Source organism: Anser brachyrhynchus (assembly GCF_964034855.1).
Source record: "Anser brachyrhynchus genome assembly, chromosome: 2".
NCBI lineage: Eukaryota > Metazoa > Chordata > Aves > Anseriformes > Anatidae > Anser > Anser brachyrhynchus.
Window position 1 is genome coordinate 46,913,993 of NC_137695.1, and position 14,467 is coordinate 46,928,459.

The 14,467-nt window shown below is 43.0% G+C and overlaps 1 protein-coding gene across 1 annotated transcript in view; it reads right to left on the reverse strand.

Annotated features, from left to right (window-relative positions):
- SACM1L (SAC1 like phosphatidylinositide phosphatase) overlaps positions 1 to 13,812 on the reverse strand; it is a 29,958-nt gene extending 16,146 nt beyond the window's left edge. Inside the window, exons 1-5 of the mRNA XM_080577913.1 lie at positions 13,649 to 13,812; positions 6,207 to 6,304; positions 4,591 to 4,665; positions 2,009 to 2,136; positions 948 to 1,097 (exon numbers count right to left, since the gene is read on the reverse strand). Of these exons, the coding sequence (XP_080434039.1) occupies positions 948 to 1,097; positions 2,009 to 2,136; positions 4,591 to 4,665; positions 6,207 to 6,304; positions 13,649 to 13,710 (513 nt within the window). The 5' untranslated portion in view covers positions 13,711 to 13,812. The remainder of the gene's footprint in view (positions 1 to 947; positions 1,098 to 2,008; positions 2,137 to 4,590; positions 4,666 to 6,206; positions 6,305 to 13,648) is intronic.
- Between the last annotated feature and the right edge of the window lie 655 nt (positions 13,813 to 14,467).

Here is a 14,467-nt window from a genome sequence, read left to right on the forward strand (position 1 = left end):
AAATACATGCTTCAAACATAAGGAATCAGCATAGTTTAAACAGAATACCAGTGCCAAGAGCCATAAACTTGCAGTATTGTTCCACATTATCCTGGCATAATGGAATACAAAGACAAGTACCCTTCCCCACACGTACGCTTGTCCCTCCTCCCCATTGCAATTAGAAGTGTTTAACAATTAGAAGTGTTTAATATTGAACGCAGAAGCAAGCTCCATCTCAAGTTTTTAAAATCCATTTAAACCAGACATCTCAGAAAGTACTTCTAACCTGCCTGATCTAGAAGTCTGACACCACATTCAAACAAGTTTCTAAAACTTGATGTTGCTAACAAGCTATGAAACTTGAGTGGACAAGTATACTCAGCTGCAATGGTTAGGGTGCCACAGTGCTGAACAGACTTCTGTACCAAAGCATTACACACCAGCAATTTCCAAGCTTATTCTAGGCACACCATGAAGCAAACTCAACCTATAGCTTGATTTAATGTATTTTGCACACTTGCTTGGTTGCTTTTTTCTTCCTGCTGTCACAGCTTCTTAATCAAGAGAACTGCTCCAGTACAGCTTGACTGACAAGATCAGAGGTAATATAGCTTACACAGTTTAGCAGTATAGAAGTGGAGGGGAAAGGAAAACACTATTATAAGATTTGTATTTAATCAAGACAAATCCATTTCACTAGTTTAATGATTAAAAGAAGTCATTTTTAGTTTAAGTGATAGTCATGCTAAATGGTAGCAGATGGTATTAATGCGTATTAGGTCACTTAAAAAAAAGAGTAGAAAGTTTAAGCTCAAGTGTAATGGGGCCACTGATTTCAGCAATCTCATCCTAAGCTTTTTTTAAGCTTTTAGTTTGTGGTTTAACACCAACCACATAAAATAAACTTATGCCATTCAGAACTGACTGACAACATCTGAGACAGATACAAAAGATGAAATACTTACCCTCTCCAATAGGCTCATTTCCTGGAACTCTGGGCTGGTGTTGGCTAACCGTTGCAGAGTATGTGTTAAGTCATAAGTCGTTGAGAAATAAAATCCATCCACACTCAAAACATGACTAAGCATTGACAGAAATACTTTGTTATCCTGTAACTGTTGAGAGGAAAAATGGAAGTTATCATTCACTACTGTCAAAATACCCTACTCTTATAAGCTAGTTTCCCTGAAAACCATTTAGTTAAAAAAAGACAAAATGGGAATGCAAAAGAAAGGCTACAAAACTTACTGTCAAGATTATCCCAATAACAAACGTGTTCTGATTCATACTGATTAATCTCATTCCTTTCCCGAAAGGAGAATCAGATTCCCTTTCAGCTCTGACGGTTAGACACTTATCTACTCTTTATCAATCCACAACATATCTATTTTTAAAAACCTTCACCCTTTTCCTCCCTCTCAAAATCAATTCGTCCCTGCTGGGTAATTATGTAATTGAACAATTCCATAAATTAAGAATGCAGATAATTAGATGTCAGCAAGGCAGCTTATTTCAGAGACTGCACGAATAGTAAAGCTAAGAGAAAGATGCAACAGGAAGAGGGTTGTGGTTTTATGACTGGCTTGGGAAGACTGCTTTGTAACAGCCTGCACAGAATGCAGCACTAGAACACCTCTGCAGTACAGCAGGCAAGCAAAGCCTTCATTAAGGCCCTCAGGAGAGGAAAAATGCTAGAAGATTCAGGAACAAGAACAGATACAGCAAGACAGACAACTCCATCCTACCATATTGTACCGTCCTAAAAGGGGGAAAAACACCCACACTGATCAAACTCAATGGGACTGATAAACTAACATTGTGCCACTTAGAGTATCTCAAAGGACATCACTTTATATACACCTACACCCAAATACTCCAGCAGTTATAGTACTCTGAAGAAATCAGAAGAGTAGTTAAAAGACTCTGAAAAAGACAAAACTAACTTTTGTAGTTTTACCAAATTAGGTCCTGTGGTAATAAGGATCGACATAAATTCCTCCCCACCCCCTAGTCAATCCACTTCTACCTGAATATCAGTTAAGTGCAGCATGGTCTTTTTGTAGGAGAGGATGTCAAAGTCTGTTGCTTTCCAAATTGCGTGACTGAAAATCTCACCTACTTTTTTCTTTTTTGTTATTACAATAAGATATGTGCCTGTAAATCAGAAAAAGGAAAGTTAACACTTTTTTTTTTAAAGAAAAGTAACCTAAAACCATAGCAAAAAAAATATAAATGAAACCAATAAGAGTAAGGTTTCTTCAAATTCCACCTAGGATTTTGTTCTTCACAGCACCAAGGGGCTGGAACAGAAACAAACACTTTCTAAGCTACCAACTCCTCTATATTCACAGATCTTGAACTACTCAATACATTTAAGGAATTTACAAGATGGACAAGGAGAAACAAGTAGTCATCTACTTTTACTAAGAATTTGGTCAAAGCTTCTAGGGTTTCAAATGTAGAAAGTGGCCAATGGATCTGTGCTTCCCAAATCAAGTTCAAGGCAAGTCACAAGTATAAGAAAAGCAGCATACTTTGGGATTCCAAGAGCCTACTCACCTTAGGCTAAAAAACATTGTTCTAATAAGTTCAAAATAGAGAAGAGGAGGGGTTTTGTTTGTTTTAATAATTTAAAAGGGCAAGTCTACTCTTTTCCTGGTTGCATAAGTAAAAAAGCAAAAAAGAATCATGACAGTACACTCAAACCAATTGATTTACACTTGCTGGAAAATGCAATATAGCTTTATTTTGGTGCCACCTTGTTTCTGAAGAAAAGATTTCATGAAATAATACCTTGGCAGAAAAAAAAAATTCATACATCATATAACCATTACATGTTTACTTTAAGCTTCATTTGAATAAACCAATACACAGGCCACACAGAAGCACAAAACCACAAAATCTAGTACTTTTAGTAAAGCATTTAAAAGAAAACAATGGATAAATGTACAGCTTGCAATGTGAACTCTTTCTGAATTGGCTAATATTTTTTTTATTACTTTACCTAGATATACAACAAGTATCTAGCCTATTTAGTTAGTCGAAGAACAAGTCCCCACCCCACTTTTTTTTTTTTTTAAACTCCCCAGCTCTAGTTTTGTACCATTTGTTTTGGTGGAATATTCAAGCACTTAAGAAGGCTCTAGCATGCTTGCATCAAGGTATACGTATTGCTTTTGGCTGGTATGTCACAAGCATCCAGATATGTTACAAAAACAGGGCCTTTTGTTCACCACTATGCCACAAAGAGGCTGTACAAATAGAGGCATTTAATCCAACGTGAGTGTTCAATATCGTCCTTTCCTGTTTGAGTACGTGACCTTTGGTTTGAGATTTCAAGCATTTCAGGTACTATTCCATCAGTTTTTCCCCTAATACTCTAATAGGGGAAGAATATTCATGCCTGTTAGTGATGCTGCACTGCTGGATATTGAACCAGCCTTACAGATAACAGTGAAATGTGTAACCATGCTTAGCTAAACATTAACTGATACAATCTGTAGTTGACAGCTGTATTTGACAGCATCAGGCTTTGGGGAGTGTGGGGGAAAAAAAGGCTACTGAAAAAAAAGTTACATGCTCTGCTGCAATATTCAGTCAGATGAATGAAAGTCATTATCAAACCCCAAGTTGTGAAAATTTCCCTTTGGGGCCGTGCAATTTTAACACAACCAGGGCTTGCCAAGTGCTTAAATAGGTGGGCGTTACACTGCTCTTGCTCTGCAATTCTTGTTCAGAATATGAGCATATAAAGTTGGATAGTTTAAGATCCTGTCAGAAGTCACTGTATTTAACACAGTGAAACTTTGCTTCAGTTGAGAATACCACAAAGACTGAACTTAATTCTTTTCTATGTATAGAGGCCTTCATTCAGTATTTTCCTTATTACATTATTTTTCAGACTATGTTAGTTTCAATCTCTAAAAAAAAAAAAAAAAAAATAAAATCTACCCACAAAAGATCTTTTGAATAACAATGCTTACTCTCCTGGAAGCTTGGACCTTATGTATCATTTTTATTTGTAGCCGTGACTGTTTATATCCAAATACTGCTATTATGAAATAAGGACAGCTTGTTCTTACCTTACCCTGTAACTCCCTAGAATTTTTGAATTGAAAGAAAATGGATCGATTGCAACAATGTTGAATTTCCTTCAGATTTGTAAAATAGTTTGAATACATTCATTACCTAAAGAGCTGCATCCTAAAGACTCTATTACCCTGTCACTCAGTTATTTGTGTATCAACACTGACTTGAAGTCAAGCTTCACGACAAAATACGTGACTGCTGCATTAAATCCTCCAGCTAAGATGGAAACAGAGAACTTCATCTACAGTTATGACAGATATTTAAGAATGCATTTCAATTGCATGCAAATATCAACAAGCTGTCAATTAACCCTATCTTTAGAGCAGCTATGGCTTTAAGAGGGTCATGAACATTCATGTCAACTATATTTGGATACCTCCATCCTCCAGCAACCACAAGAGGCCACCATGCTGAATAAAATGTATCAGATACCCACAAAGACTATTTTCGTCTTTAAAGCTTCCTTAGCAATGTATTTTCCCCCAGTATTTTTGATGAGCACAGTTCTGCTTTGCTTACCTGCCACCAATCGTATTGTTCCCAGAATACCATATATAGGCCTTGTAACAGCTGAAGGGGGAACATCTTTTTTAACTGGAAAAAAAGAGTCAGAAACAAAACATATCAGAATTTCAGACTGTTTTGTGACTATATTGGAAAACTAAGTTTGTCAAAGCTTCTTGGCCAAATCAAGTTTTGCTTGTATAGGAAGCAACGCATCAGAATTTTAAAGCCTGATGGGGAAAAAAAAAGGACGTGGAAGCACTCTAACACATTTTATTATTTTGTTTAATCAAAGTAGTCGTTTGATTGAACAAATTCAATCTCATTCATGTGATAGCAGAGCAAGTAGACTCCTGAACAATGTATTTCCCTGCCAGCTTCCAGAAGCTTTTTGTTTTGAATCCATCAAGACACCAAGGACAAACAAGCTACAAGTGCTTGCGACTCCTACTTTTGATTACTTCTACTTAGCCTGTTTCCATTTCAGAAGTCTTAGCATGCTCTTCCATCTCTCTCTGCAGCACTACCAACAAAAGCACAGATGTGGCAAGGAATAGTTTCCAAAGAACATACCAAAACACAAAAGGTATCCAACTATCAATTGCAACTGCTAACGTATTAAACTTTCCTCTACCCCTTCTCTAGAATAGCAGAATCAATATTAGAGAAGTTGAACACACAACAAAAAAAATACCCAATCCAGAGTTAAGCGTTTTCCCTGACTCCAAAGTCCAGAGAACAGAGACAGTGCTTGATTTTTTCTGTGCTTTAAACACCTCACAGGTTCATCTGATAAAACAGGAGTTAACAGAAACAGAAGACCAACAGAAGACTTCAGAGAGCTGTCTTAACAGTTCTGAAGGGACAACTTTGAAAGAGAAATTGACATACTACACTAGAACACTAAAAACAGTGGGATGTGCACACTACTTTTATACAAAGAGGTCTAATAAAAAGGAAAGGAATTACTGCTTTTACATTAGCATTACCAGTCTCTAAACAGACTGAAGGGCTACGATATTACTGAGGTAACAACTCCCAAAGCATCAAAAAAGGAAGTCACCCATAGCCTTAACTTAATGCTGTCATTTAATGCAAGTTCTTCATTTTTTTTTAATGCATTAGTTTCATATTCTTAAAGAAATATTAAACATTTACAGTGAGGTCGTTGCTGTTTGTTATTGTTCGTTTTACTGTTGTTGTTTCTAAAGGCTTTTTGAAAATTCTGGTTTCGGTACTAGATAAAAACCAACACAGATCATTTGGCAAAAGCTGCAGAAGCCCAGCATTCAACCCTTCCCATGCTTGATCTTGGACTTGTAGCACCAACCCCAACTAGTCTGGATGAGTCAGTTTTCACTGGTGTGACTGACAGTTTTACTGAAAACAGGCAAGCGAATTATCCTGGTTTCCCACAACATAGATTCCACAGGGAAAAGGCATTACAAAGTTATTTGGAGGACAGAATACAAAACACTATTTATGAAATACACTATTTTAAATCTCTAAAGATAAAAAAACCTTTCAGTACCAACATAATTTTCTGAAGATCTTCTGGGAGTGCCTGGAGCAAAATAACAGACCAAAGGACGAAGAGGCTTTATATTAAGAAGCACTGGCAAGGAAAGTACCTGTAAGAGTGACTTCTGTGGAGACTCTATCAATAGCCAGCACATCATCTGCTCCATCATCACAGGCTTCCACATAGAATTTCTCTGGTGTGATATGCCTTTAACAGAATGGAGAGGGAAAAACATTTTTTTTAATCTTTGATTAGGCTCTTCACCACCTGAAGACAGAGCAAATATAAACAAACAAATCCAATTTTAAACCGTGTTTCAGCTGCAAAAGAAAATCCAAAAAATTCTCACTTGATTACTTCCTAACAGTCACTGCTGCTAGCAGTGTATAAAAGTAAATCAAAATAATCAGTTATTGAAAGACCCATGGCTTGTTGTAAACATAATCCTTTGTAACACTGGAAGCTGAGGACATGGAACTGGGTTTGTGTACATACTGGTCCACTGTACAGTTCACGTAAGCTTGAACTTTGTCACTTCAAAAGCCCCATAAAGCCAAACAAAGATTCAAAAAAAAAAAAAGAAACTAAACAGAAACTAAAACACCACATCCCTGATGCAAGCCTAATAAACAAAAAGTCATGCTCAAGGCAACAGAAACACATTTCACAGTAGAGTCTTCTGAGTATTGTAAAAAAAAAAAATCCGCTAGAAATGGCACAGGAAACATGGGCAAAATTAGTCAGCAGCTTATTGAAGGTGTTTCAACATCACCAGTCCCTGGCTTTGTCAGCCCAGCCTGCGACACGGCTGCGGCAGCCCGTCCTGTATGCGCACCATCTAGGGCATCACACGAACACCACAGACATCCTGTTCTGACTTCACACCCATCCTTTCTTCATGTAAACCACATGCAGGACAACACCAGATGCAAAGCGTTTCAGAATGCTTCCCAGAATTGTTTAAAAGTGTCTGTTGAGATACTAAGGAGAAGCCAGATGATCCATTCAAGAAGACAACAGCTCTGCAGAACAGACTTTTAGCTGTAGGAAGTGCTAAACAAAACACACGCTCCCCTGAACTGATGCTCTTAACTCTTAAATTTCCCTTAGTTTGAGGCTTGACGAGACTAAGGGTCAAAGTTTTAAATAATCTTCTAGCAGTTTACTTCACAGGACAGTAAATATTTTTAGACTGTTTCTTCCTGCGTAGATTTCACATTTCTTCACATCTTTTATAGGTTTTTTTTGTTCGGTTTAAGTCCTTCAGAGAGCTGAATTGGAATCATGATTTAGGTCAGAAGAGCCCTCTGGCAGCTCTGAAGGACCACTTCCCAAGTCTGGCGGCCCACCCCTACCCTGCCCAATTTCCACGCTGTGTTCACCTTCAGAGCTGGCCCCTCTTTCTTGGGGGAGTTTTGACTCTGCAAGCCCAGCGATTCCACAGCCTGTGGGCAACTAGAGGAAGGTCGGTCAGGAGACACCAACTGTTTATCTGAATTTAAAAAATGTGAAAACAAACTCATTAATCATTAACTGTTCCTCAGATATTTAACTTCATTAATTAAAATCTGCCTGCCTCCCCTAACGTGGAGGAGGCATCGACAGCATTCCCCTTGTAAGTCATCCTTCTGAATCTTCCGTGTGCCCACGAGATGCCTCGAAGTCCTTCATCTTCAGAACTAAAAACACAGGCATGCAGTTTGCTGCATGCTGAAGCCTCAGAGTTATTTTTCCTTCCACTGCTTCTGTTTATGATGAAGTGCATGAGAGAATCCCGTGCCTTTAACGGGGGTCTCAGCACGGATGGGAGCAGTTTTTGCAGTGAACACCAAACAAGCTTACGCAGATAGAACGGGCAGGACAGGCTTAAGGACATTTCTAGGTGCTTAATTTGTTAAGGAATGTGAGAAGAACTCAGGATATCCTATTTAAGGTGCAGTTCGACTCCTAATGCTAGCTGGCAGGAGGCAGTTGTCAACCTTTCCCTCCCCCAGGAGAAAGCCACGTAACTCCTGCTGGTTTCATTAACCAGTCAGGTGTTGCCGGGAGGTCAGCTTATTCACAAGTCTCCACCTAAAAAAAATGGGAAGAGACACTGGGAAGGTGAATATTGGACCTTCGTGCCTTTAACACGATGCTTCTGCACCCTTACTGAGACAGCTTTGTCTTAAGTGGAAAGATCTCTCTCAACCTAGGCTGCAAGTGGTGCCTGAATGCTGCAGCACACAGAGCCCAACCGCGCACTTCCTTACTTGACCACCGCTTCTAAAGCTGGTCTTTTTGTTTCAAAGTGTAATAATACAGGTACACCTGTGTTATGTTCAGCACTGAGATCCACCTGTGCGGTAGTTAAGTCTGATTTCAGACAGCTGGGAAAAAGCTTGCAGGTACAGAATGGTTATTATAAAACCAAATCAATTTAGTAATCAGGAAGAACTTCTCCCTGAAGACCACGACGCCTTTCACCCTCATTATCTACAAGTTAAGAAAAATGAGAGAATTAAGGCTGCCAGCACAAATTATGCCTGGACTCTCAATAAGCATCACATACCCTGATTGTTAGACCAGAGCCTACTACTTCTCTCTCAAATCCCAGTCTGCATTTTGTCTCCTGCTCTGTTGTTCCACCCTTTACAGTTTTTGATCACCTTTCTCTTACACAACACCTGTACATGTCTCTTGGCTTACACTACGCTTTGCTCTCCGGACAACAGAAGAAAACAAACTTTGCAATCAAAATCCTCCTTCCCGTGGTTGTCTCCAAGAGGAGCGCTGGTGACAAGGCCATCATGGAGAATGTCAGATGAGTGCTCCCTGTTTGCAGCTCAAGGGACTAAAGTGGCTCCAGGGTTGAGCAGCCTGCAGCAACAGGCTCACCGGTGACTGCTTCGGGTGTTTGTGTTCTGGAGTTCATGGGGGGCATCACGCTGGCAGCCTGAGCTGAGAGAACCTGGGCATTTCTCAGTTGGGATCACCGCTGAAAGCTGCCCAAATTACAACTGTACAACACAAACTGAAAAGCCTTCATCTTTTAACAAAGACAAAATATTAAGTCCGTGCTTCAGAAAGAGAGGGAGAACTAGTGCTCCTCCAAGTTTTTAGCAGGAAGGTGCTTCACTTTTTCAAGTATTTACACAAAAGGACTAAGTTTCCTAAAATAAATGTAATTGAGGAAGAAGCCAAGAATCAAGGAGGTTTCTGCCCAAACGCCAATTTACAAACTCACCAATTACCAAAAGTAGGCTAATAGTCTCATCCTAGTTGAGGTGACCTTTTTCAACTGTAAGATTGCTATAACTAGGATGACTGCCTCCTATTTCTCTTGGAGGAATAGCTCCTGGAGGAGGAAGCTGATGAACATCCATGTGAGAACAGTGTTTTTTCCCCTCAGTACTGAGGTCTGTGTGCCTATCGCAAGCTTATAGAGATAACACACATTTACTTTAGTGATCTGAGAAGATATTAGAATACTGAAAAACGGATCGTTCATAATAAGGAACTTGCAGACAGAATCATTCTAACTTTAATGAAATAGATAATAAAGACAGGAGTCCAAATGCTAGTGTTATATCAGAAATAATGAAAGAGGCTGCAGCATTTTCTAGAAGCCCATAATCTCCGCAGTTCCTTATGAAACTAGTTTTCATATACCTATATGAAACTATACAGAGAGCTATACTGTCTTTGTATAACCTTCATATTTGATACTAGAGCCTTCCGTGTCCTTGCTATGTTGTTACTGCTGCCTATAACCACCCAAACCAGCAAGAAACCTTACCAGCAATGTCTTGCTTAAAAGCACATAAAACCTTCACGAAGTTTGAGTTCCTTCGATTTAATTTCCTTTATACGAGGAATGACCACCATTATCACAGACTATTTCTCAGTGTTGCTAAAAACAGTGATAAATGAAAGTATTCAACACTGAGAGCATACCTCATGACCCTCAAGAAAAGGTACTGAAGCACTGCACCTAACAAATTCATGTCTGAAGTATAACTAAAGCTGCCTTGGATCTCATCTGAAAGTCTCCTATTCAGGAACCCGTGTGCCAAGAGATACAGCAACGCGTCTGCTAGATTCCACTCTTACAATTCAAAGCTGAGGAAGAAGCAGCATCTGCAAGCTGTTTAAAGACGACTCAGAAGGAAAACAAGGCACAGTCAGACATCAGGCTTTTAGTTGGAGATTAATGAAAAGACACATTATTTTCGCTCATGTTGCTGAAGCAAAAAGGAAAAAATATGTAAAAAGGGTGCACGGAGGCTACAATTCAAGAGTGCTTTCAGCAACCCTGCTTTTAATGAGCAAAAAGAAAATTCAGATGAACTCCCACTAAAATTTAGCCTTTTGCTTTTCTAGTTTCTCCAGTTCAGTCACTGCTACTACCTCTTCTGAAATCATTCTGGGCATTGGCATGAGCACTTCTCCCAGTCTAGTAAACGAAGAGAAAACTAAGTGGCTGCAATGAAATTAGTCCCCATACTCCCCACAGCTGAGCCACGCATCGCATTGCAGCATAAACTTTCAGATGCAAGAGGGGTTTTTAACACCCAGACGAGAGACTGTTTAACAGGGCCAGAGAAGGGGACAGGACAAGCTCCCATTTAATAATCCAACTCAGAAGCCTGTGTTACAAGGAAGGGGTTGATTTTTAACATAGGAGAAACATAGAAAAAAAAACACTGCTTCCTTTCACCAATTATAACTGTAAGGGAAGCCAACTTTAAGTGAGACAGTCTTTCTAGTTTGTGTGTGTTGTGAAGTTTCACTTGCTCTACCTTTATTACGAAGCAGTGTTGTACAGCACGAACACGAAGCAGAGCCGCATCCCACTTTTTAATTAGGCTGATCCAACAGACAAGAATATGCATGCCATATCCAAACACAGGAAAGAAAACCCATCATGGTCTAATGGCCACTAAAGATAGTGCCTCACTCAATATCACTTAAGCCTTCTAGCCCTCCCTTCTGGCCAAAACCTTACTTCAGTAATTGATTATTTCACCATAAATACTTAACGTTACTCTAATGCAGGAAGCTCGTAGATGTCAGCCTCTGAATACTGTAATAAAACGAGCCAAGAGCACGTCCTGTACTGCGCAGCAATGCATTTGCTGTGCTCAAGACACCGAGCGGTCTGCAGCGAGCCATAGCAAGGCGTTACTAGAGGCAGGCAGTCCCAGCAGCCAGTTAAGTAACAGCACTAACACGCTGCTGGTTCCAACCCTCCCGAGATTCCAGCTTTTCTAGGTGAGCAGGTGCTCTAATTATACACCCACAATAAATATTATTCCTTGGGCAGAACCAGCTCAAGGAACTGGAACATTTCCATGGAATAATAATTGCAGGGAAGAGAAGGAGCATAATCCTAGGATGTAAAAAAAAAAAACCACCAATGGAAATACCACTGAGAAAACAAACGCCATATTAAAGGCATCGCTTCATAACAACTATTTGCAATTGTGTTTCACTTAAGATGACAAATAATATACCGCATAACTTAATGCCCTCCTCAATCAACAGCCCTGAGCATCATGACAGATGAAGCAAGGAGGAAAAAGAAGTGTAGCGGCTCTTTCTGGAAGCATTATCCAAACTCTGAAAGCTCAGGTTAGAAGAAAACAAAAGCCAAAATGCACTTTTGGACTTCTCCCCAAATACAGACAGGTATAAGGCAGTGTCCATATACAGCAGCTACTAATGACTGACCAGTACTTACACAAAACATGTAAGCATAACAATGCGCAGGAGGAGTGAAATTTGAAACACAGCTAGCGTTGGAGACCCTTACGATGCTTCAAAATCAGCAAAATAAAGGTTTCACTCCAAAAAAAAGTGTTTTTAAATGAGCTAAAACAACAGCTGAGATTCTCTCTGTTCTCCAGCCAGCTTTGCCAAACAGATTTATTGATTAACTGAACTGGTGGCTCCACTACCATCCACCAGCTTGCCACTTGCAACGGCTGTTTGATTTTTTTCCAGTTTCTTCCTGAGGAAGCTAAGTAAGCACAGCAGTGACATAGGTGACAACTAAGCAGAGCACCATTTTGGGGTTAATATTCCTCCCCGAATACCTGGTGGTAAAGGTCAACTGGTAGCATTGAAGCTTGACAGCACCTGCATCACTTAAATGCGTCTGAAGACATCAGTCAGGATAAAGGTTTTGTGTCACTGCTTGTGATAACACGACCCAGAAGAAGCTTGTATGCAGAGCTAGAGCATGCAGTGGGACCTACAGAGAGGGGCCCTGCAGGGCACCCTACAACCCCTGAGGCTCTGCGCAGGGCCACTTGGCTACCCAGCACAGGCGCGGTTGCACGTTGTAGTGAAGATGAAAAGTGAGACAAAGAAAGACTACTGCCACTTAAACTCCTGGTTTGAGTCGAGCCTGGATTTCTCCAAAGAACATTCTCCTTTGACCTTGCCAAGCTGGTAAGTTTGGCTCATCAGCTAAGTTACGGCCCTATCTCTTACAGCGTTTGGTAGGAAGTCTGCAGGCATTACCCCCGTTTTTTGTGAAGACGGGAAGAAAAGCCTAGTTTTCAAACCAGAAAACAGTTCTGTTCTCAACTTCATGGAGAAAAAAAATCCAACAATTTGCTAAACTGTATTTCACATGGTCACAGAAGGGTTGGGGTTGGGAGGGGCCTCTAGGGGTCATCTTGTCCAAAACACGGCATCTCTGCACCCTCCCTTTGGGCATTTACAGACACTGATGAGATCCCCCTGAGCCTCTTCTCCAGGCTAAGCAGTCCCAGCCCCCTCAGCCTCCCCTCACAGGAGGGGAGCTCCAGGCCCTCCACCGTCCCCGTGGCCCTTGGCTGGACCCTCTCCAGTCTGTCTGTGTCTGTGGTACTGGGGAGCCCAGAGCTCCAGGTGCGGCCTCGCCAGTGCCACACAGAGGACAAGGGTCCCTCGCCCTGCTGGCACCGCTCTGCCTGAGGCAGCCCAGGAGGCCGGCAGCTTCGTGCTGCAAGGGCACACTTGGCACAGCCTTGTTCTAGAATAATCAAAAGTTCCTTTTTGGTTAAAGTTGAAATGAGAGGATCCTTTACCAGCCTGCACCCTGAGAAGCATGTTGACGTCCACCACCACGGCTATAAGGACAAGTCACGCAATCGTTACTTGTGCTGCTCACCTTTTTTCCTCCGCACGCAAACAGATCACAAGCTCCTCTAACAAAACACTAATGTTATTTGGCTGACGAGAAGAAAACAGAATTCCCTGCCCGACGAGCACGTCTTTCAGCCTTCACTGCCGATTTTACGGCACTCAGTGCCCGCGTCCCCTCACCAGGGGTCTGAGGAGAGGAGCCCAGCGACGGCCGGACCCCAGCAGCGCTCTGAGGCGCGCTTACACCGCCCTCAGCGGCACCCCGGGGCCCTCAGGCCGTGCCTAGCCCCGCCGGGAGCCCGCAGGACGCCCAAGGACGTTTCACCGCCGCCCCTCAGCGGCTCCGGCCCCCCCGGCCCCCTTCACAGCTCCGAGGCCCCCGCCCGGCCCCAACGGCCGCCCCCCGGCCGTCAGCCCCGCGGCCGCGCCACTCACAGCTCCAGGCTGCCGTAGGCCGCCGCCGCTGCCGCCGCCGCTCCCGCACCCGCCGCCGCCATCCGGCCCCGCCGCCTGCCCCCGGCCCGGCCTCGCCCCCTCCCCTCCCGGCCCGTCCCGGCCCTGCCCGGCTGACGCGGCCCCGCGGACGGCGCCCGGCGCAGGACAAACTGCCTGCGGGCGGCACCGCCTGTGGGAGGCGGGGACGCCGCGCACCGGCCCCGCCCGCACCTCCCCCCCCCGCCGCGTGTGTGGGAGAAATGCGCGTGTGCGAGAGAAGGTGCTCGAGCAGGGCCAGTGGCGCAATGGATAACGCGTCTGACTACGGATCAGAAGATTCTAGGTTCGACTCCTGGCTGGCTCGGCTGCTCCTTTTACTTTTTTTTTTCCTCCTCACTTTTCTGCCCTCTCCCGTTAAAATAATTTCTTCCCCGAGGCCAACCCGGGAGTGCTGCCTGCACCCCTGCATCCCCCCGCCGGCAGACGAGAAGTGCTACTTACCCCCAGCAGCCACGAGTTTTCCCCACGCCGTCGTGGGCGCTGCCCTCAGCAGCCCCTGCGTGGGACCAGGCCTGGGGCACCTCTGATCCCCCCAGCTCCAGCACTCCGTGCGTCACCCCCTGCCTTCTGGCAGCTTCTCCCATCCCCAATGCTGTCCCCTCACTGAGGAGAGGGCAGCCACCGCTGCAGCCCCTTCCAGCTCACCCCATGGGGCTGGAGCCCCCCATTGGGGTTGGCTCAGGAAAGCACGGGGGCTCACCACAGACTCTCTTGCAACGGCCAGAAGAAAAAATATGGCCCCGTAGTGGGCAGCACTGC